General features: G+C 43.2%; 2 protein-coding genes across 3 annotated transcripts; one reads left to right on the top strand and one right to left on the bottom strand.

Moving 5' to 3' along the window:
• Positions 1 to 5,887: 5,887 nt before the first annotated feature.
• PPP1R3D (protein phosphatase 1 regulatory subunit 3D) lies at positions 5,888 to 8,587 on the bottom strand. The gene has a single exon (XM_006126160.4). It carries the CDS (start codon positions 7,310 to 7,312, stop codon positions 6,389 to 6,391), a length of 924 nt encoding a protein of 307 aa, XP_006126222.3. The 5' UTR covers positions 7,313 to 8,587; the 3' UTR covers positions 5,888 to 6,388.
• Positions 8,588 to 8,859: 272 nt separating this feature from the next.
• Positions 8,860 to 22,958, top strand: FAM217B (family with sequence similarity 217 member B). 2 transcript variants are annotated; one of them, XM_006126161.5, is made up of 5 exons: positions 8,860 to 12,106; positions 16,718 to 16,896; positions 18,231 to 18,342; positions 18,447 to 18,532; positions 20,532 to 22,958. In XM_006126161.5, exons 2-5 carry the CDS (start codon positions 16,799 to 16,801, stop codon positions 21,697 to 21,699), a joined length of 1,464 nt encoding a protein of 487 aa, XP_006126223.3. In that variant the 5' UTR covers positions 8,860 to 12,106; positions 16,718 to 16,798; the 3' UTR covers positions 21,700 to 22,958. The 2 variants fall into 2 exon arrangements, with proteins under 2 accessions (XP_006126223.3, XP_006126224.3); XM_006126162.5 differs by lacking the exon at positions 8,860 to 12,106 and having other exon boundaries at positions 16,395 to 16,891.
• Positions 22,959 to 24,320: the final 1,362 nt, after the last annotated feature.

Below are 24,320 nucleotides of genomic sequence, written 5' to 3'. Positions count from 1 at the left end.
GATTTGTGTTTGTTTTTCTTTGTTTACAAGAACAAAAGGCACATCAGCAGAGACTTCAGTTGTAGAGTTTGCCAAAGCAAACTATCTGAGAAGCACATTCAAATTATAGTATGAAATGCAATACAGGCTGCAAATTTTGGTGAATGATTGTTTTCTTTTTTCCCTACCAAAACAATGTGTAAGCATTCAACATGGGAATTTTAACTACCCTGTCAGCTTGCTTAAACACAACGTTAAATTTCATGAGGAGAACACTGATTTGAGAAATTTTAATTTTGCTTTGAAACTGAGATTGATTTTACAGTTATGTATTTGGGATTGTACCTTGCAATACTACAAACATTTTGCAATTCAAAATATAAAGAACAATACAAATGCATAGGCTCAACTTAACTGGTAATCAATGGGGTTTTGTCCTGCAAAGTGATAAACACACCAGAGTGGAGTCTTCTCAGAACTTTGCCTGAGGTGTTCAACAACTTACAGGAGTGGTCTCCATGACTTTAAACTAAGGGCGTGGAACCTCTAGCTTAGGGGCTAGTTCTGCTCTCCCCCCCCCCCCCAAGCTCAGGGCTTCCCCCAGCATCTTGGAGCCAGCGCTGGTGCTCCAACACTATGCCCCCTCCATCCTCGGCCCACTGCTGCAACCCGTCTCCATTCCTGCATCTTACTTCCAACCCAGCCCTCCCAGGCCCACCAACCCTGGCCCACTCCTGCACTTTCCCAGATCCATCAGCCTCCCACATCCCAAGCCTACTTCCTGGCAGCCCCCTCCCACCCTCTGAACCCCTCATTTTTGGCCCCACTCCAGAGTCCGGCGGGGGGTCCACAAAATTTATTAACTCTGCCCCCCCTAGATTGGATTCTACAGTGTGATGGGTATGTGAGGAATATCTTTCTGCTTCTCAGTTGGAGGCCATGACAGGGAGGCTTTATTGTTTGGGGGATTTTTGTTAGTTTGTTTCTCACTTTTGTGCGGCCCCCAAATGATTTTTCTGTGGGTCAGTGGCCCGTGACCCCTGCTTTAAGTTGTGATTTTCAAAGAAACCTAAGGGGTATGGACACCCAATTCTCTTATACTCCTTTGAGAATTCTAGCTTTGTTGTTAAATTGTTAAGTCCCCATTGTTAATTCTAAATCATTTGACCAGTTTTAGGCTACCACAATGGTTATGTTACCACTAATTCACGGTATAACAGACATGTTATAGCAAATACAGTATCTAGAAAATGTACACCTGTTTATATAGCCATATATTTTCTGTGTTTGTGTCAAAAACAAAAGCTATGTTAGCCAAGCCTGAATGGTTTGTTGTTATTGTGTAACCTGCACACCTAGTGGGTGTGATTCACTGTCCCATTTAGTGGCACTTAGACCACTTACAGTGAGGAATAAGAGTAAGGGAGCTCTACAGCCTGAGCTGAGAGCCAACTGGTTTTATAGCTCAAGCCTAGAGGCTCCTACACTAAGCTCCAGGGGTCCCACGTTTTAAAGTGCACCCTGGCTTTAGAAAGCTATTTTTACAAAATTATTTAAAACTTTTCCAAGTCTTTTTCAGCTACTATATGAACTTTGGGGCTGAGGTCTTTCCCCTTTCAGCATTACATTTTAGCCTGCAAGTCTAGGCTTTCAATAGCCCTTGCTAGCAATGGCATAGGCTTTTAACTTTAAGTTCCTGTAAAAGTTAGGTTTGCTATTAAGCTCAGATGTAATTCATTTTCCTCTGAAGGTTTCTCATGTTCCATCTCTAGCTTTTTTTTTTTTTAAACCACCTGGACAAACACGAGGTCCAACAAGTTTTCAGTTCTTGTCTCTGCAGAGGTTAACTGACATAGTTGGAGGAAGCTCTGTCTTGTCAGATCTGAAATCTGGCCAGGAAATGGATGCAAATCATCACTTTTACCAAGCACCAGGGAATCTTTAATGTCTACAAAGAGCAGATAGTTTTTCTTTTTTGAAAGCTGTATTCAAAAGCCCTACATGCATTAAACTACACAGCACTTAATAAAGCTACCTTACAGAGAAAATTGAATCAACTCAACTCTCTAGTTCAGCTTTCAACCCGTCAGTTAAGCAGGGGTGGGGAACCTTTTTTGGGTCGGGGGCCACTGAGCCCATAGAAAAATCAGTTGGAGGCCGCATACCAATGAGAAGAAAAACACAAAAACCCTCACTGAGGCGCCCCCTCACTGAGAAGCAGACACTCCCCCACATTCACCTCACACACCCGAGCGGGGGGGAGGAGGGGAGGAGCAGGCTAGTAGATTTTGTGTGCCCCAGCCTTGTGGTGGGGTAGCAGGGAGCCTTGAGCACCAGCGTGGGCTCCTCAATGTTGGGGGGGCGGGGGAGGCGGGAGCCCTGAGTCTCAGGGACCAGATCCAGGCAAGCTGGGGATTGCATCGACCCCTGGGCCTGAGGTTCCCCAACCCTGAGCTAAAGCATGCAGGACATTCCTTCTAGCATGATAGTGCATTGCGTTACTATAATGTCATTGGACCTGCCCTGTTGACTTTTTTTAAAAATAGACACAAAGATAAAAGCTGGTACAGTTCCAAAGACACTGGGCAGTGTGGATGTCTGACTGTAAAAGTCTGGCATACTTTGCTATTGCAGAGCTAGGAAAATCTAAAACAAGCAAGGGTTTAGGTTAGTTTTGGCCTGTTAACACAATGTCAAATAGGTACCCAGCAACTGAGTGTGAACTTTTATCAATTTCAGTTGTTAGCTGTCAGATGAGAAATTGTTTATTTGTAATTACTTACATATATTAGGACAGCACATTCCTAGGGATGTTTAATTGCAGCAAGTTCCTTTCTACACAGATGCAATAATGCAAAGGGGTCTTCAAGTGAGCAGAAAATCCTCCCGTCCTATATGGCCTACTTGCTCACTAAAGAGTTATCATAACAGCTCTACTCTGGCCCTCTTGCTCCTGGAGCTAAACTCAGGGCTAGTGTTGGGCGCACTACAGCTGTTTTTTGCTTTTCAGAACCCATAGGAGCAGAGCCTCAGCAAAACCAGGAATATAAGTAGTTCAAAGGTGGCCTAAAGGCACCTTTTTCACTTTCTCTCATTTACATTCTGGAATAACTGAGAATCATATTTCTTAAAGCTATGCTACCATATTATAAACTGAGATAAAACATTTCATTAAAGAAATATGCTTTATGATGTTTCCCCAATTGATCAAAATATAATTTCATAAAAGGAAAATTGTCTATTAGGTCTGACCTGTGCCATAATACTAGATGGTTTGGAATCTGTCAGCCATTTAGATGTATTAACTTTAATAATCAATCAAATCATATTGAAATGATATGTATTCTGTATGTGTTCTAATTATAGATTATAATACAGTTATTATAGATAGCACTTTCTATACAAGGATATCAACACTAGGGGTATAATAGTATAGTTGATTAATTGATAAGCAAAAGCTTTTAGGTTAATTTTTTAGCAGGCCAGCAGTTGGGTTCACTCCTGACTTGTGATGAATCTGGGACATACCCTGCTGCAGCTCTGCATTTAAAGTGTATTAGGAGCTGGGCAGACAGGCAGCTCAGCTCAGCCCTGGCTTACGCTGGGTTCGGGACCTACCCCCACTGTGACAACATTTGAACTGTATTAGGAGCCACAAGGGCAGGTAGCCAAGCTCATTTTCGGCTCATGACAGGGACTGCTGCTACCCTGTGCTGCTGCCTCTTTTTCAGAGGCAGCAGCATTGGGCGACAGGCAGCCAGTTCGCAAGGGGAGTTTGGCTCCTCAGGAGTGAGGCCAGAGTGCATTGGCTGCCGACCCTGCCCCCGAGGACCATATAGAATAGTCCACTAATGGATAAGAATTCATGAGGTTACTTAATTATTCAATTAACCAATATTTAACATCCCTGATCAACACCATTATAAAAAGTGGGTATTATTCCCAGTTTACATAAGAGAAGCGGATCATGAAAAAGTTGAATGACTTATCCAAAGTCATATAGAAAAATGTAGAAGAGTGGGGAACAGAACCAGATTTTCACATTGTCACACTGCTCTTTTGACCAGTCCAATCTATCTCCTAACAGTATTGATTGGGATAGCTCCCCTCTATAGGATTTTGTATTTTAAAAATGTACTTAATATTTGGGAACCCACAGAGGAGCGTGAAAATGTCATTTGTCAGTTTCAGATGGTGGTTTACAGCTGAAACATGAAAATGAGGAATTTTAAGAGTAACCTACAGACTTTTAAGTACCAGATCAATGGTCCCCAACCTTTTGGGGCTGCTGGGCACCTGGGGTGCAGGCCGCACACGGACCCCGCGCCCGGGACCTGAGGTGCAAGAAAGGCTCAGGCTGGCCCTGGTCACTAGGCAGGTGCACATAAATGCCACGGCGGGTGTCATGGCAACCGCAGGCACTGCTCTGGGGATCACTGTACCAGATGGTACATTTAAAAGAGCAGATTTTAATTTCTTTGACCTCTAAAATGTGTCCACTGTCCCACTTTGTTAAAAATCAATGTTAGGACAGGATTTTAAAAGTGTTTAATTTAAAAATCCAAAAGCTTATTAAGGCTGGATCCAGTTCAATTTTTTTTATGTATGCACTTTTAAAAAAGTAATTGTTTCTTATTTCTTTAATTAACTTTTTCAAAACAAAGGGCAGTAACATTTAAGTTGCACAGGAGTTGGATACCAATCACTTCTTAGGTACTTAACAACGTAAGGCCACAGTGGATAACACAGGTATTTGCATATTGTACTAGGATACACCTGGCTGCATGTGTGGCTTATGCCTCAATTTTCAGAAGGGATTAGTGATTCTTTTGCCTGAATGTTTCATATCTAATTTGAGAATTTTTCATGTCCAATCTTAAAGAGGACCTGATTTTCAGAAAGTGCTGCTGATGATCTTTCTGAAAATCAGTCCTCTTCAAGGAGTCTTTTGCTGAGCAGTCCATATTCATACATCCAACACCACTAACTAGGCAGTTTTTAATATTTAGGATACATTAACAAGATATCTAGCTATCTGAATTTTCCCAAATATTTTCATAACTGCAGATGCAATTTCCTATTTTTCAAAATTAAGCTTGCACATATCACAAAATATTTATAGGATCAACTCCAACAAAGAGACAGAGCAATAGGCTAAGTACTAAGAAAGTCATTTTTTCCAAGTGGCTGCTGTGTTCCCACTCTGACAGAGGGGAAAGTTCTGCCTATGGTTCCAAGCAGACATTGATTTACACCTCCTTAAAGCCTCAGTTTTTGCTAGAGAAGAAGGAGCCCATAACTTCTTGTTCCACTGATAAAAAAAATAAGACGTAGCTAATTTTAGGATTCAAAATGCTATGGTAATAGGGTAGTGGAACAGAGGGCTAGGAATCACAACTCCTGGGCTCAGTTCCATAGTTCTGTAACTGATTCACCCTGTGGCCCTCGCACTCACCCTCTTGTGTCTGTTTCCCCATTTGTAAATAGGCACAATTTGCTGTCTTACAGAGGTGTAGTGTGGCTTTTTTCATTAACACTTGGATTGGGTTCGGAGATCCTCATATGGAAGATGCAATTAAAAGTGCAAAACTGCTTTGGTGTAATGTAGTGAATATAGTTATGCAAGAAAGAAGCGAGTTTCTATTTTAAAACTTTATCCAAAGAACTGCTTGAACCTCGCCTTGAAAATATCAGGCTTTTCCCCAACCAGGCCAGCCTTATGGCTTAAGAAACACAATTTAGCAAGAATCACTCTGACTCTATCAATGGCAAGCACAGTAAATAAAAAAATGAGAGAGAGAGAGAGAGAGAGAGAAAGAGAGAATCAGGTTAAAACCTTATTTACGGGGACACCATCAGGTAGCTTCTGATCAATAGTTAGGTTTTGTTAAATAATACTGAAACCAAATATCAATAGAAATATGCATGTATTTAAACAAGAATACAAATAATTTGCCTATAAACATTGTCCTGCAGTGTTTGCAGCATTGGAATTATGCTCAATAACCAGTGTAATACTACAAACGACACTATAACAAAAAAGTAAAGCTAACCTATTTTCCATTAAGTGCAAAAAAATTAAACAGTATAAAACAGTGAAAAATAAGTTGGAATTTTGAACTTTTTTGTTTAAGTATTATTAGTAACAAACAATTTTCTTTTTGAGATATTAACCTGACAATGCCCCTTTGAGCAAATTCTGCCCCCATTTGCATTCTATGAAATCTCCTTGAACCCCATGAAGTCTCATGGGATGTAAATCCATGCAGGTTTGGCCCCTTATCCTTTCCAAAGCTCTTTTGAAACATCATTGCCTCTTGAAGGATTTCTGGTGCCAGAGAAGCAGAGAGGAACGCCAAAGCAGCAACAGCAATTGCAGCCACTCTATATCCATATCTTGTCTTCTTCCTCAGATGAAATGGATCCAGCTCTTCTCACATTCCCTAGGCATTTTGAGAGGGTGGCTCCTGCAGGTGAAGCTGTAGTTCTTACCTTGGTTGTTATCCCAGTACTCCTGCCCATTGACTCGATATCTCACTGCAAACTGGACCACAGAGCACAACTGGAGGAGGAAAGGAGGCATGGGGAGAAAGAAAGTGAAGACATCAGCTTGACCTATCCCATTCTTGTCAAGGTTGCTGCTGTGCCAATGAGCACACACTTCATGCACGCTCTTCCACTGGTTGAAGGTGTAGCGCACAGACACTTGCTTCTCAAAGGCCACATTGAGAACTTGGATAGTGCCACTGATCCCCAGGTCAGAGCTGGTTACACATTCTAGAGATACCAGCTGCTGCTGAAGGCGGGTGGCGAAATCTGCACAGTCCACAGGCTGCTGGAAGTCAGGCACCAAGCACTGCATGATGATCTCCATATCTACCTGGCTACAGCAAAGATCTGAATTGATGGAAAGCCTGGAGAGGACATGCAAGGGGATGGATGGGTCCTCCCCAACCTGAAAGACTTTCACTTCAGCCAGCTCCAAGCCCAACGCATCAGCAAATCTCACCCGGTTTATGCGGTTTCTGCTGCAACCAGGAACACGGCATTGCACTGCTGTACTCTTCAGCCTCTCAGGGGAGGTGGGCAAAGACCTGGCTCGTCGGCGTATGATAGGCCGCAGGTGTGGGTCACAACTGTTAGTAGTGCTGCTCTGAAGGAAACCTGGTTGTGGCTCGCTCTTCAATGGAGTGCTCAGACTAGTGCTGCTTCTAGGTGGTTGGTGGTGCTCCTGCCACCACCGGCCTGGACCCAGTTCTTCTTCAGCCTTCAGCATGTTCTGATGCAGATCAGAGAGGTAACTTGAGCTCTTCCGAGGAGCACGTAGCTCCATTTTTCCTGAAGGTAAAGTAATAAGGTTCACGCCACAGCTACTGAGAACTGCCTCGTTTGTGATAAGACTCCAGAATGAAAGCAGTCACGGACACAGTGACAGAGTTGTGAGGCTATTGCACTAGATGGTGCAAGAATTGGTTCACTAGCGTTGGCTGAAGCAGTACAAGCTGTTGCAATAGATGACAGAAATCTGGAAGCTACCGTGCTAGCCAGAAGCAAAGTTGAGGCTAATGCGCTGGATGGAAAGAAATACGTTGTCTCTCTAGGTGGAGAATTCAAGGATAACAGGCTATTAAGCTGAATGGTGGAGCACTCAAAGCTGTTGCACAGGTTTAGGAGGGATTCAAGGTTATCAAACTAGATGCTGGTAGATTTGATGCTGATGAAAGATGAAGACAGTTGTGCTAGATGCTGGCAGATTCAAGGCTGTTGCAGTGTTGAAGGCAGACTGCAAGCTGCTGTGATAGGCACTAAGGGGTCTGAGGCTGTTGCACAGACTCAAGGGGGATTGCAGGCTGTTCTGATGGATTTTATAGGATCCAAGACTGACAAGAGCAGGGTTCCAGATTGTCACACTTGATGCTGGCTGATTTAGGACTTCTGCACAGATTGGATGGTCTTGCAGTCACTGGTCTGCAAAGAGGCAGAAAGGAAGCTGTTGCATAGGCTGGAGGGTCTCAGGACGCCTGCTGGAGGAATCGATGCTGTAGCACTGGTTTGAGAACGAATTCAGGTCTGAGGGGGCGCTGCAGCCCACCTCCCACTCCGTCCCTCCCACTGCTCTGCAACGGCGCCCCTCCGCTCCAGGGTGGTAGCCAGAATTCAGCCCCACCTCCCTGCAGCCCGGTCCCAGGGCGCTCAGGGCTGCAACCGCCCTGCGCATCAGCTGACAGATAGTTGCAAACCAAACCACCCTTGCAGCACTTTGCAACAGGGGCACGCGAGCCACGCCCCCTCCGGCGTTCCAACTCTGCGGCAACGCCCACCCCGTCTCCCTCAGCTTGGTAGCGAGCGCCTCCTCCGCTCTCGCGCACTTTCCTTCCCGGCCAGCCATACGACAAGGCGCTCTTCCCCGCCCCCTCCTGCGCGCATGCGCATTAGCACAAACGAAGCCGCGTGGGTTGCCCTCAGGCCTTGGCGGAATCTGCTGGCGAGGAGCTGTGAGGGAAGCGGTGCGGGAGGGGGATGGAGCAACGCGGGCGAGTTCTCGTGCCGCCGCGCGCCAGATCGTTGTGAGGCGCCGGGCCCGCACTTCCTTGCCTGGATGTGGCTCCTGGCGGGCCCCGCCCACTTCCCTCAGTGGGGCTCGGACGGGCTGGAACGGTGCTGCGGCCGCCCGGCTCCGCTGTTGAGCGGACCCCCGCGGGCAGGGCGCGCGAGCACGTGGCGCCTTAGCTGGCTGGGGTGGGGGCCGCGGGGCAGAGGCAGCTGCGGGAGGGAGAGGGCGGGAAGGGGGCCGGCCGGACGGGCAGAGCGGGAAGGGGGCCGGGAGCCTTTCTACTCGGGCACTTTTCAGTTGTCTGTGCAAATTTGAGTGTGTGTGTGGGGGGGGGGGGGTGTCTAGGAAACGGTTGCGGGGAAGGGGGGGGCGCAACTAAACGTGGCTGGATTTGTTGCCTAGTCACTTCCCCAGCTCTTATTTGATAAGAAAAGATTCTCTCCCTCCCCCCCCCCCCCCATCAAACATAATTTTCTGTTCGGTAGATTTTTTTCTTCCCGGATTAGGCTTCCATACCTCTTTAAAACGATTGGAGTGTTTTCTATGCTCCAGGGAGCCCAGCATGGCCACTGTCATCTCCCCAGCACCATGTCCTGCTGGACCAGATGTGCTGATTTTCCCCAGCAAATGCACAGGGTTGGGAAAATAGCCCCCACAGCAGAGTAACAGACGCTGGTAATCACAGTGGGAGGGCTCAAGTACAGGGACTTGACAGCATCCAGGACAGCCCTCAAAAGGGACCAAAACCCCTGATAAATCTATCTTACTCCATTTAAAAGTTTTACACCGAGAAAGCTCAGAGTTTTCTCTCTTTATCAATGAAAGAGATATGCACAGTTGGGATGTAATAGTGTAGTCGATTAACTGATAAGTTAATACTATAGATTACATGCATTTCCCTCCCACACTTGCCAGTAAATATTTTAGCTGGCTGGCAGCCTGGCTTGTGATGGGTCTGGGACCTACCCCCGCTGTAGCTCTGCATTTAAAATGCATTAGAAGCTGGGAGGGCAGGCAGTCCAGCTCAGTTTTAGCTTACGCCGTGTCCCATGAAGGAAGCTGGGTTTTAAACTGGCTCCCCTCACAGACCAGCTCTCGCCTGGAACCCCATGCTGCTGCCTTTATATCAGAGGCAGCAGCGCGAAGCGGCAGGGGGCTCCTCTGGAGTGGGGCCGGAATTCATGAGGTTACTTAACTATTCAATTAACCAATATTTAATATCCCTAATGCACAGTTATTGCTTCCCCCTAATTATTTACACTGGGTTTGATAAAGAAAAGTATAAAAAGGTGGATTTAAGTGATTAGAAGTGAAAACCAATCAAAGTTACTAATCTAAAATGAAACAATCCAACTAAGCCTAATAAACTAAGAAAGATTGTTACAGTTCATATTTCTCTGTCTAGCCTTTATTTCAGGTAAAATTCTTCAAATTGGAGCTGATCTTTTCTGTGGCCTGGATCTAACAAAAAAGAGGGAAGCTGGTATCCTACACAAAAAAAAGGAGAGGACACAGTTTCAAAAGACGGTTAAAGACTCATTGATTGCTTCCCATTCCTTAAATAGAATTTCCCCAGGGCAGGAAGTCGTTGTTCCATTCCTCGCATCCCAGTGGAAAAATACCAAGTACAGGATGGATTCCAAGAGTCGTTTAATACATGATTAACTGAAAAGCCCAGGCTTATTGGTTAATCTTATTGATTACGCACATTCTTTCCCCCCCTTAGTTGCCTCTGTATCAGAGATAGCAAGGGGGAGGCGGGAGTTGGTGCTGGCTTCCCCTGAGCTGATACAGAAGCAGCAGCGTGGAGTGCTAAGGGGCTTCCCCAAGAGTGGGGCCAAGAGTGCTCTGGCTGCCAGCCTTACCCCCAGGGACTATAGAATAGTTGTATATTAATGTGGCATGGTTACATGTTTTTGTAGGATCCACTACAGTTTAGGCTTAAAGGAAAAGCAAAAATCATTTACAGATCATTGGCCTGAGCAGCAGGCCATTAAGTTCCTTAAATGCCACTAATGACTTTCACTAGAAATGTTAGCTGCTGAAGCAGGTTTGCACTTCATATTTCTAACTTCACAAGAATGATACATGTACACAAATAGAATATATGTAGTTGGGATAACAGGCTTTGGAATGATAACTCACTTGTCCTGTTTTGCATAAAGCATATTTGAGTTATGCATATTCAAAAAAAATTCATAAAAATATGGAGGCTCAGAGTCAGAGGAAAATATTAGTCATTACGATCAAAGTCCTGTTGCCATCTTAGAACTGCATGATATCTTGTTCAATATAACTGGGTCACTTGCCATTAGTCTTGGTGGGATTATCTTGTCAACATCAAGCCAGCTTCAGTTACACCGTGTTAATATTGCAGCCCAAAAAGCCTCTCAGTACCATGTGTGCCTTTATAAATTACCATAAAACTTCTTTTCCCTTGTGGGTCGGCGTTTAATGGAGGATACCAAAATAAAGTAGCAAGTGAGACGTGTATTTCTCCCCCTCCCCAATCTTACAGTGTCTTTCCCTGTAAGCCTGAATAGAGTCAGTTGAGGGACAAGCAAAAATCATGTGTCTGCGTGTATGTTACCCTTGTGTAGGTGCGGGGTCACGTTTCTCACAGCTAGAAGGTTAAATGCACACTGGGACTCAGAAGGGTGTGGAGGGAGGGAGCTGAATGCTAAACTGTCATATCTGTGGACTTAGAAGCCTTTATACTATTCATCAGTGTCAGAACCTCTGAAATAAACTGATGCAGTGTTAGTAAAGGGGTGTATAATGCTCCAGTCACAAGTATGTGTAGAAAGAATGGGAGAAAAGTGAATCTGAATGTCAAGTAAAAGACATGAAATGTTCAGTAAAAAGAAAACTCTTTCATCCATCTCTCAATACACCACAATAATAAGGGACGCTCAAGCAAAGTTAATTCTTTTCTGGTAATGTTCCTGTATGATAAGGTTTGTATTTTTGAGTAAAGTACGATGGACAGTTCCTGAAAATTTAAATTGCTACAATACAAATGAGCTGTGTCCAGACTGCAAGTTTTTCCGCAAAAGCAGCTGCCAGCTGTCTACACTGGCCGCTTGAATTTCCGCAAGAACACTGACGATCTCATGTAACAAATCAGAGCTTCTTGCGGAAATGCTATGCTGCTCCTGTTTGGGCAAAAGTCCTTTTGCGTAAAAGGGCCAGTGTAGACAGATTTGTTTTGCACAAAAAAGCCGCGATCGCGAAAATGGCGATCGGGGCTTTTTTGCGCAAAAGCACATCTAGATTGGCACAGACGCTTTTCCACAAAAAGTGCTTTTCTGTTAAAAGCATTTGTGGAAAATCATGCCAGTCTAGACGTAGCCATGCTGTTTGACTAGAGCAAAAAAAAGTTGGCTTTTAACTTTTAGTATGAACATCCTCCAGTAGTAGTAGTAATAAATAATCATAAACTGGGTAACATCTTGATCTCCCTTCTCTTTTTGACAGAGGGTGCCTGCCAACCTATTTCTGACATATCTATTTATTTAAATCTAATAGCTTAGCAGCAGGGTGGTGCCTTTGCAGCAGAACTATGGGAAGCAGGTGAGCTATGAGAAAAGATTGTGATCTAAAGACTGTTTCCCAATGGGGGTATTTGGGTTTTTTTCAAATACGGTAGACGTACTTGCTAAACAATCAATATTAGTTTGAATAATGATTCTGTAAATTAAATGTATTGAAAGTTTTCATATTTTTAAATCTTCCCCAATTTCATACAGAAATTGAATCCAAGACCTGGTAGTTCATATGTGAAGGGTGAGACCATGAGTTTCTCTCTTGGTGATGGTGGGGAGGACATGGCTGGTGTTTGGGCCAGCTTTGGCTTTAAATTGATTTTTACTCACTGATTTATTTTTTTTCTTTTATTTATTTTATGTATTTGTATGGGCGGGTTTTGCCCTAGGGTTATCATGGTTGATAACGTAGTGGCAGCCACCTTTATCTACAACTTAAACTTGCAAATCAAACCTGTGCAACTGTGCACCACATCAGAGACAACACCTTTGTTGTTTGCCTATCTTTTACAATTGTTCCTTATGGGGGAATGTAAATATGTTTGGCGCCAGGCTCACAAAAATTTAATCCAACCTTAGATGACTTTGTGGTAATCCCAGGAAGTGCACTGCCACCACGTGCTCCTGCCAAAATTTTGATTGCTAGATTAGGGTTACCGTATTTGAACTTTCAAAAAAGAGGACACACCTGAGAGGGAGTGTATCTGTATCAGTATCTACCAACTCACATATTAATAGAGATTAATACTACATGGCTACGTCTACACTGACATGATTTTCCGAAAATGCTTTTAACAGAAAAGATTTCCGTTAAAAGCATTTTTGGAAAAGCACGTCTAGATTGGCAGGATGCTTTTCCGCAAAAGCACTTTTTGCGGAAAAGTGTCCGTGGCCAATCTAGACGCGGTTTTCCGCAAAAAAGCCCCGATCATCATTTTCGCGATCGGGGCTTTTTTGCGGAAAACAGTACTGTGCTGTCTACACTGGCCCTTTTGCACAAAAGTCTTTCGGAAAAAGACTTTTGTCCGAACGGGAGCAGCATAGTATTTCCGCAAAAGCACTTACATGAGATCGTCAGTCAGAGATCTTACATGAGATCGTCAGTGCTTTTGTGGAAATTCAAGTGGCCAGTGTAGACAGCTGGCAAGTTTTTCCGCAAAATTGGATGATTTTGCGGAAAAACTTGCCAGTCTAGACACAGCCCATGTGTTGGTAGATACTGATACAGATACACTCCCTCTCAGGAATGTCCTCTTTTTTGAAAGTTCAGATATGGTAACCCTAATGGAGTGCTCCCTCATGCCCCCTTCCTGTTCTCTCTTTGCCCCCTCCCCTCACAGGCACGAGTCACCTGTTAATCTGATCTTGTACTTTGTTAGCATTGAGAGTTCTAGTCATAGAATCGTAGGGCTGGAAGAGACCTTAGGAGGTCATTCAGTCCAGCCCTCTATCCAAGGCAGGACCATTCCCAACTGGCCCATTGCACAAGGAAGTCTACAAACACATTAAAAAGACTGGCCCTGCCCTACCTCTGAGAATTTAGCATTTGTTCATTGACAGATTCTTACAATAACGATTTCAAAGCAACAAGAGGAACATAGATATTACTTTGTAGTCATTTTAATGCCTCCAGATTATCACGGTAGTGAAGATCTTGCCATCATTTATTAAATGTTATGCTGGTGTTCAGAGGTGCCCATTAACATTTGTGATTCCTTCATTCTAGATGTTTCACAAACACAAAGTAATTCATAGCCTTTGCCCCGAAGAGCTAACAGGGGCTGTTTCTGTATTGGCACGATCTTGCGCCGAAACTTGCTGCCTGTCTACACTGGCTGCGAGTTCTTGCGCAGGAACACTGATGTTCTAATGTATGAAATCAGTGCTTCTTGCGCAAGAACTATGATGCTCCCGCTCAGGAATAAGCCCTCTTGCGCAACTGTTCTTGTGCAAGAGGCCAGTGTAGACAGGCAGCATGAATTTCTTGCGCAAGAAAGCCCTATGGTTAAAATGGCCATTAGAGCTTTTTTGTGCAAGAGAGCGTCTACACTGGCACAGATGCTCTTGCGCAAAAGCACATCTCTTGTGCAAAGGCACATGCCAGTGTAGGCGCTCTCTTCTGGAAGAGTTTTTGCACAAGAACTCTTCCGCAAAAGAGTTCTTGTGCAAAATCATGCCAATGTAGACGTAGCCTGAATGTATGTAACACTTGAAAGCCATGTATACATTTACTCACAAGTTAAAATAATAAAATATTGCAAACAAAACTTGGTTTCAGACATCACAGAACACTATACATATCAAGTAGTTATAAAACAAATTATTTGTATTAAACTGACAGGTATTAAGCACTAACGGTCTAGGAGTTACACATGAAAGCAAAGGAGGGAGAGAACAAATAATTGCATAGGGTTGGCAAACTTTGGCACGTGACCAATCAGGGTACTCTGTTGATAAGTCGTGAGACATATTGCTTATGTTAATGTCCACAGGTTCCCCTCACCCCCACAGTTCCCTGTGGTCCACGCCATTCCCACAACTCCCATTGGCCAAGAACTGTGAACCGCATCTCTGGTAGCTGTGGTGGTTTGTGCCTGCAGACAATCAACATAAAATGATTCCCAGACTGCCAGCCAATTACCCTGATGGGCCATGCTGAAGGCTGCCAACTCCTGTGATAGCAGAGGGGTGGAAATGGACAAGTTTAAATACATGTGATCATTTAACTCAGTTGATGCATAGTTCTTAGCAAACTTTTTCAGGCTTTGTGGCAAAAGAGAATTTTTGGGAGAGAGCTAGACCAAGTGTTTCAAAAGTGATTTGATTTTCCATTGCTTAGTTTTTGGTTGGCCAACCTAAGTTTGATTTTAAGAAGTGCATTTATCAGGCCCCTTAAAGGTGTCTCAGTTTAGGCATTCAAAAAATTAAGCACCGCAAATCACTAGTCCCTTAGGAAAATTTGCCCATGGTGACTTGAGAAATAGTATGTAGGGGAGTGTTCTTTAGAGACAGTGCAGAGCTGTTTGTGCACGCAGATGAAGGGATATCAATGGTGTCACCAGCAAGGAAAATGTATAGAGAAAATGTGACAGACTGGTTAACGATATTATTGACTGCCAACAAAATTGGCATGAATTAACAAGGGGATAAAAATCCCAAGTTATCATTGCTACATTAGCCTTATGGCACTGGAAATTCTGTATTCTAGTGGGAGAATCCGCAGTTGATCACTTAGACCAGTTTTAAGGCTGCTTCGTGTAGCTGGAACGCCACAAAGAAATCTTACTGGGAGCAAGGATCTGGTGCTAATTTTTTTGTAATTAGAGTAATTCAGTTTTTCTGGTGGGAGAGCTATGGGAAAGGGACAGACACAGAAATCAAGGCAAGAATACTACTTTATTTGAGCACACTTTCCATCAGAATGCACATCATTATACGTTAAAAATCCCATTTGGAATAATTACAATTACTAAGACATTCCACGTAAAATGTATTTGTTTATGTAATATTTACTAAAAATAACCCCAAAAATCTTATGTTTAAAGCAAACAAGTGAGGCAAAATTCTGTAAAGCATAGGACAGATTTGTCAGAATTCGGTCCCCGTGGAATAGGGCTAAAAATAGGTGCGAATGCAAATTCTGAGATGTTTTGTTCCATCAGAAATTACATTCCTTGGCAGGGCTGGGGACAGGTGGTTAAAGCAATTCCTGAAGGGTGGCAGACAAACGTGAGAAGTCCCATCTCCCATCTGTCCTGATCCGGGGGATGAGATTTCAGATGAAGCAGAGAGCAATGTCTAAGAAACTATTTTTTGCTAGACCGGACCTAAGGATACGTGAGGGGATGGAATTTTGGAATCTGTTGTCACCTTTTGGAAATGACACCATCACCTTCCTATCTTTCTCCTTGGTCCAGAGAATACAATTTCAAGGGAATAAGAGAGAGAGCACCCCCTAGGCTGCTGAAATCCAGGCATTTTCAACAGAGAACTCAGACTTTATTTAGGATTGTAATTTTTTTCTGGAGCCAAAAATGAAATGCATGTATTATTAACATTTGCTAGGGCCTACAAGTAAATACAAGGTCTATGCATTTTTTTATATATTTTTTTTACACAAGGGCTGCTGTGCATTTAAAGGAAGTCCTCTTGCCTTTACAAATGAATGTTCAGAGCAATGTTTGGCTACACACTCCCCAGGGGCACTCATGCTTTGGGATGGTACTAGCACAGCTTCCCCTAATCCAGGGTGAGGCTGTGCCTGATAAATATTGCAGCAACGGAGCTTCCTGCAGTAAAGTATGCGTATCTCCCTGCTGTCCTTGCCCCACAATGCTTTGCAAAGCTAATAGCTAACCTCAGGGAAGGGGCACTATGCTGCTCCGCATTCAATAGCCCTGCTGATAACAGCTCAACAAAGATTAGCAATGAGAAGATGAATAATGCAGCTGCTCCTTCAGCATGCATTGAGGATGGGAAATAAACGTTTCCCACTACGGCTCGCTGAGCATTTCTACCCTACTGTTATAAAAGATTAAGTCACGTGTCTGTGTGTTCAGGGGAAGGGAGGGGATTGCATGGTGTTTGTTTACTGCATCCATAGGATATGGTGATATTTGTATCCGCTCCACTGTTTTAGAGGCAGAAAAAGCCGGAGCCCTTTGTCTATGATTGTGTAAAATAATGTGAAAAAAGGTGCACGTACTCTTTAAAGGCAGTAATGATGGGACCAGGCATTCAAGATTACCCTTTGCTACTGCAACGACGGACGCTGAAAAAGGACAGTCAACTCCATGAAACCCACAAAGGAATGGTAATGTAAGGGAATTATTTTCTCTCTTTGCTAGGTAAATACGTAATTATTGCAGATTAGTGGCTAACGGATTGTGTGATTCAGTGGACTAGCCAGGTGGTACTTTATTTCCTTTCAGTGTATCCATTTGTTTATTCACAACGACACAGATGATCAAAGAGTTTATGGGTCACAGAGTTACGAGGTGATTGATTCCATACTAGAGGGACGAGGACTTGCTTTCATAATTTTATAAGCCATAAAGTGACAAAATGTTTTTCAAACAAGATACACTCCTGATTTCAAATAAAAATGAGTACTATGTATTGACAAATAGGTGGGTTGTAGTAAAATTAACTTGAAAGCAAACGTGAAGGATAGTTTCAGAAGGGTAGCACTGATAGTCTGCAACTGAAAAAAAACCTTGAAAAACAATGAATAGTCCTGCAATACCTTAGAGCCTAACAAAAAATGTAGATAGTATCATAAGCTTTTGTGGGTATGACCCACTTCTTCAGATGAAATATGCTTGTTGTTCTAAAGTGACATGTTAAAGCTTTTTTAAAAAGGCATATTGCTTGTATACAGTGAAATGCAAATTTTCTTATTCTTAGATTGTGTTACTTAAAATATTAAAATATTTTGTTTGTCCTAATGTACTCCCTAGAGAGAGCATCTGATTTATTTAGGGGAGTGCTGTCTGGTTTATAATGTCAGATTAGTAGTGCATATCATTTATATTGAACATGTGTGGGATTTTTGCTCTTGATTTAAGCACCAACCTGTGATAAAACTGTGAATTTTTCTTTGGTTACTCTTGTGAAAATAGCTTCTATTAATATCATAATAGATGTTACATTTTGAGCCAAATTCTACTTACATTCTCATGAGTAATTGTTTGAGCATCTTTGGCCCTGTGCACATAAAACAAGGCAAGCAGGATTACCTGCTAAATGCATATCATTATTTAATTGTGCTGTGGAACCACTTTGTCTAAGTCATGTCCTCATTGTACTATGCACTGTGCAAATGAATTGTAATATGGAAAATTACTGATGTTTGTAAATTGCTTTGAGATCCTCAGAGAGATGGTGTTATAAAAGTTTGAGGTCATTTGTGGGTAAAGCATTTATGTAGTATGTAAATTAAAAGGGACCTCTAAATATACATGAAAATGTTTTTGTGCCAGATAAATGAGAAATCCCTTAAATCTAAGGAACAATTAAGTATAATTATGAACATCTCTTTCTGCCCTTCCCCATTCTTCTCAAGATTAATCTGCATTGAAAAATCAATACTGAAGCAATGATTGTCAAGCATATTGTTATTTAAGGACAATATCCTGTTTGTTCATTGCTAGTTCCAGTGGTGGAAAGGGACTTTCAAGTACCAAAGGACTAAAGAAACCACTCCCCTCTGTGATACCTTCTCCCAGCCGATTAGGCAAAAGTATTTTAAATACCACCGAAAAGGTAAATCAATTCAAATTTCTTTGCATGTATAAAAATGTATTTAAAACTGTAATAAAGAAAAATCTGACATAATATTTAAGTACACATTTACATGTGTTTTCTAGACTTTCCATTGCACCCAGGGTAATAGTCAAGCAGGTTCTCTTTACAAGGAAAGAAACAGGCTAGATGAGACTCATCAGCAAAACAGGTAAAGTTTTTTGTATTGTCACTGTCTGATGTCCAGAGATTTTTTTCAAAGTTTCAGATAAGGCCTTGTCTACACTACAAAGTTTTGTCACCCAAAACTGCTTTTCGGTGACAAAGCAGTGAAGCTATGTCTACGCACGTGGCATCTTGTGCAAGAAGTATGCAAATGAGGCTGTGTGGAATATTGCCAAACCTCGTTTGGATATCTGAGCCGCCATTTTGCAGAAGAGGCTCTTGCGCCAGAAGGAGCTGTCTACACTGCTCATTCTTGTGCAAGAAAACCCTCTTGTGCAATGCCACTACGCTGATTATTTTCAGGAATAATGCCATTGCGCAAGAGGGTTTTTCGAAGGGGTAGTATAGATAGCTCCTTCTGGCACAAGAGCCTCTTCTGCAAAAATGGCGGCTCATTAGGTTTGCAAATGAGGCTTGGCAATATTCCACGCTTAGTCTCATTTGCATATTTCTCGCACAAGAAGCCGCGAGTGTAGACAGCCTGAGACTGTACACACTGAAATGCAACGTTTGTCAGGAAAAACACCCGAGTTTCAGTAACAAAAAACTTCCATCCCAAGGAGAGACTTTTTTTTCTTTTCCTCTCCCTTTCTGGACAAAGAACCAGGGCATGTCTAAACTGCATTCCTCTGTTCAAAGAGGAATGTAAATGAAGTAAATCAAAAGTGCAATTTAAATATTGCGTGCATCATTTGCATATTCGCGTCTGAGCGCTTTTTTCCCCTCATTTTTTCAGGATTACGGGTTCTTTTGAAAAAGGGATTTGTTTTTTTCAAAAGAACCCGGTCTAGACTTTGCTTTCACTTTCGAAAAAGCGCTCGGACGCGAATATGCAAATGAAGCATGGAATATTTAAATCAGCGCTTCATTTGCACTTTCGATTTGCCTCATTTATATTCCTCATTCAAAAGAGAAATGTAGTCTAGACATAGCTACAGCTCGTTTTGTCCACAGAACTGGCTTTTGTCGGTATCCCAGAGTGCCTGCTCTGATCACTTTGCTTAGTGTTTTGATCTCTGCTGTCCTGCAGGCATGTGCTTATCCCCTTTCAAAGCTCTGAGAAGTATTTCAGCTGTGTGCTGCTCCATTTGGAGAACAAACAAAGAACAAATCATTGGAATGCTCCTGTTCTGCCCTGCACTGAGAACACAGCAGAAGGGAGATTGCTGCTGTAGGGAAGGGGACAGATGCTGTACTACTTTGACATTCTTCAGCAGGGAGAGCTCACAGCTATTTTGGATACAGTTCCCGGGAGCTAAGGAGGTTGTGGGAGAACTCAGAAGAATCCCAAGATGTACAGTGATCAACTCTGCCTTCCCACAACACTGCACTATGGGATACATACCCACAGTGCATTGCTCACACTGTTACTGATGGTGCCTCCAGTGTGGACATGATTTATTGACAGAGGGAGCAAATGTGAACATCTTTTGGTGATTTGTTGACTTTTGGGGATAGTTGTAATTTTATTTGTCGGTCGACAAGACCTCAGTCTTCAGGTAAAATACTGACTTTGAAGTCAATGGAAGTTTTGCTTTTGACTTAATTGGGGGCATGATTTCACCCTTCATGTTCAATTACTAGGAACACAAATTTAACGTACCATTATGGAAACTTGCTGTTCTGCCTCAAAGAGCATACAGTGCCAGCTGGAGCACAGGGTGGGAGAGTGGATAGCATGTGGCCCCAGCCTTCCCTGGAGCATGGGAAGAGTGGGCCCCCAGCCCTGGAGGGCACACAGCAGGTGGCCCTGGAGCACGGATGGTGCCCAACCCCAGCCTTTCCAGCCCCAGGCCTCCACAGGGCTGAAGCCCAGCCAGCGCCTGGAGATTGGGGATGGTGCCCTGAAGTGAGCTGGGGGCAGAGTGAGGGCAAGGCCAGGCTGGCAGTTTGGAAAGGTATTGCCTTCCCCCGCCTTGTATACCCACTGCCCATGCCAAAGAGGTTACAGGATCTAATTGTAAATGATCTTTCTTTCCATGTAGAATAAGTGTTTGTACATCACTACACAAAGCACGAAGGGCAAAGGAGGACCTCTCAGAAAGAAAGCAAAGTGAATGTGGATTACACAGAATCTCTCCCAATTTGAAGGAGATTTCACAAAGTGGCTCCAGTAGGGCAGAAGATGTGTGGATGCAGAGATGTTATTCCAATCAAAAAGGAGACTCTCAAAGCAATCTTGGAGAGCATGTGACTGAAGCTACTGCTTGTACTTCCAGATATCAAGGGACCTCTGTGAATGAAATGTTTCTTGACTTTGAATCAGTGAGAATTATTCAAGAGGATGCTGCTGAGGACAGTGCCAGTGACCTTTCTGACTCAGAAAGAATTCCCATCCCTCCTTCCCCCTGCACACCGCCAGAACTCAACCTCCGAGCTGAAGAAATTGACCCAGTGTGTTTTGAACAACTCTTTGATTCAGGGTATAAAGAATCAGTGTACTATTATCCTGACTTCCTCCCACCCCCTTTCAACTCCTGGGACCTACAGCAGCTGGCAATGTTTGTTAACACAGACTGTAAATCTGAATCTCGACCACAGCCAATAGGATTTCTTGAGAAATATATCGATCGGCTTTTGCAGCTGGAGTGGCTGCAGGTGCAAACTATACAGAATGAGAAAGGAAAGACTGCCAAAGCTAGGCCTCAGACTGCTCCTAGTACCACACGGACCCTAAAAAGCCCTTGCAAAGGCAAATCATTGCATAGCCCTTTGTCTAACAAGCAGTTAACTCCCCAAGAAAGTGTTATAAAGCTCCCCACCAGCCTTTCAGGTTGCAGAAGAAATGTACACTCTGAAGAAAATAGCCAGTTAAGTGCATATCCAAGTCATTCAAAAATTACTGAGGTGATGGGTGGCACATCGTCCCCACAGAGACAAGCCTGTGAAATGAGGAGTGAAGTGAGAAAGAGGCCAACCACCAAGCAGCAACTTCTCAGCAGCCCTAAGATTCAAGATGTTGGAAACATTAGACCCCCCAAGCAATGCCCCAAAGTTCATAGTTCAGCTACCCCCATCCAAGGGAGAAAAACACAAGTGGATTCAAATATGAAGACAAATGGAAGTGCTAATAATTATGTTCCTTCCAAGAAACCATCGGGGGATAGGAAGCTAAAAACAAATGGCATGAAACAAACATTCACATTTAAATAATGAAGAATTCATTAGTGCATTGTCAATGCAATGCTGACTGCTGGACAGTGGAGAGGCCCTGGTTTTTCCATCAAGAAATCCTGTAGAAAATTGTTCTTTCTGAAGATTTCTGGGCTTAGCATAGCACGTTTAAATAGGTTGGATCTGAAACCAGCAGGGCCAGCAGAGAATAATTTTCTCTGAAGGCAAATGTCTTCCACTGGTATTTACTCAAAGGGTTTACACTTGCTTATGCAAGAGGATTCTAGCTAATAAGGTTAGAAAATCATGAAACTCCATCAAAGTCAACGAAGTTTCTCTTGATTTACATTGGTATACGTGAGGAGCATCAAATCCATCTTTTCTCTATTGAGCAGACACGTGTGTCATATAGGGTGAGACAGGTTTGCTTTTCTTTCTAATGGAAAAGAGCTTAGTTGATTTTTATTTTGATAGATTTGGCCAGACTCATCTATTCAAAGTCAAAGTCTCTGATTCTTGAGGGAAGACCATCAAAATTGGTCTGTTTGAGGAGCAGAGAGCAAAGAATGTTTTGAAGTAATCTGAGTCATAAAAGATTCTACTGGTTAAAATCATATCACTTCTGTAAAGGACTGATGTCTGCTCGACTGGTGACAGGCCAAAAATATGGCCTGAATATTTTTATACAGCTATCTTTCTTGTATTTTGAGACCATTTTCCTTAAAAGTCCACCTTCTGGTAGGTCTTGCTGGTTTGTGTCATTTAGAAGGCGAATCTCTAAGGCTGCGTCTAGACTGGCAAGTTTTTCCGCAAAAGTGATTACTTTTGCGAAAAAACTTGCCAGCTGTCTACACTGTCTGCTTTGAATTTGCGCAAGAACACTGACAATCTAATGTAAGATTGTCAGTGTTCTTCCGCAAATACAATGACTCTCCCGTTCGGGAAAAAGCTGTGTAGACAGCTGAGAACTGTTTTGCGCAAAAAAGCCCCGATGGCGAAAATGGCGATAGGGGCTTTCTTGCACAAAACCGTGTCTAGATTGGCACGGACGCTTTTCCGCAAAAAGTGCTTTTGCACAAAAGCATCTGTGCCAATCTAGACGCTCTTTTCCACAAATGCTTTTAACAGGAAAACTTTTCCGTTAAAAGCATTTGCGGAAAATCATGCCAGTTTAGACGTAGCCTAAATGTTTTTAGCTGCTGCTAGTCAAGAAAGAGATTGAGACATCCTGGTTACTTCTCTGAAAACAACTGTTTGGTGTGTACTGGCAATCAAACTAATAAAATTAAAAAAAAGTCTTGGCGGGGTAGCCATATTACTCTGTAACTTAAAAAAACTTAGTGACGTGTGGTCCTGTAGCACCTTAGAGATTAATAAACACATACAGGGCTTGATGAATGGTGGTGAAAACCGCTCGCCAGCCCCGTACTGCGCAGGCACAAGTGCTGCAATGTGCATGCGTGCACCACGAATGAATGGGGCATGCAGCTGAAATCTGCTCGCCACAGGTGAGTAGATTGTATTGTTTGTCGAGTCCTGAACATATGTCGAGCCCTGAACATATATCATATATACTTGAACTTAAGCCCGTTTGTTTATAAGCTGACCCCCCCCAAACTTACAGCGAAAAAATGGTGAAAAGTCACTGACTCGATTATAAGCCAACTCCAGAATACAGCAGTCTGGGACCTTATAAGCAGGCCAGTGACTTTTTAACATTTTTTTCCTCTGTAAATTTGGAAGGTCAGGTTCCAGACTGCTGTGACTCTGCTTTTTAAATGTACATTTAAAAGGCAGAGTGGCAACGGGGGACCCGGTGCGAGCCGGGACTACTTTGTCCCAACTTGTGCCAGGTCCCAGGCACCGCCGCACTGCCTTTTTAGAACCCGTTCATAAGCCAATCCCACTCTTTACAGTGGGATTTTTTTTCCAAAAAAGTCAGGTTATGAACGAGTATATACAGTATATACTATCATGAGCTTTCATGGGCAGAACACACTTCTTCAGATGAGCGGACCAAGAGGCACAGAAACCCGAAAGTTTTCTGCTTTAAATTGCCTCTTGCTCCATTCATCTGAAGAAGTGGATTTTGCCCACGAAAGCTCATGATACTAACATATATATTGTTAGTCTCTAAAGTGTTACAGGACCACTAGTTTTTAAAGTGTTTTTTTTTTTTTTAAATAGAATGTTAGAAATTGTTTGGAGGAAAACAGATAAGAGACAGAAAATGTCATGATGCACTAAACAAATCCATGGTACCCCCATAGCTTCATGCAGTTCTGATCACCTGTACAGAGGTCCCAGGTTCTGTTCAATACACTCACCTCTCATGAGTGCTCCCTTGGCTGAGTGCACACTCTCTCTGATTGTCCCTCTTCTGGGATAGAGCATCACCCCAGGAGTCCCTCCCTGGAGATAATGTCTTTATCTTCTTGGGGCTTCCTAGCTACAGCTCTCAACCTGCATCATGATAGTTCAGTTCTCTTCTAGGGTGCCATTTCCTGCCCTTTTCCTCCCCCCTCCCCCCATGGCTAATGTGTGTGTCTGGGGAGGGGGGCGGGATGGGACCTGGGTTTGCTTACTATAGGGCTATGTCTACATTACAAAGAAAAGTCGGAAAAAGATACACATATTGCTGCTCACAATTTGCGTATCTT

Source organism: Pelodiscus sinensis, chromosome 17 (genome assembly GCF_052426305.1).
Source record: "Pelodiscus sinensis isolate ZL-2025 chromosome 17, ASM5242630v1, whole genome shotgun sequence".
Lineage (NCBI taxonomy): Eukaryota > Metazoa > Chordata > Testudines > Trionychidae > Pelodiscus > Pelodiscus sinensis.
The sequence above is the reverse complement of the archived record's forward strand: the minus strand, read 5'-3'. Positions and strand labels throughout refer to the sequence as shown.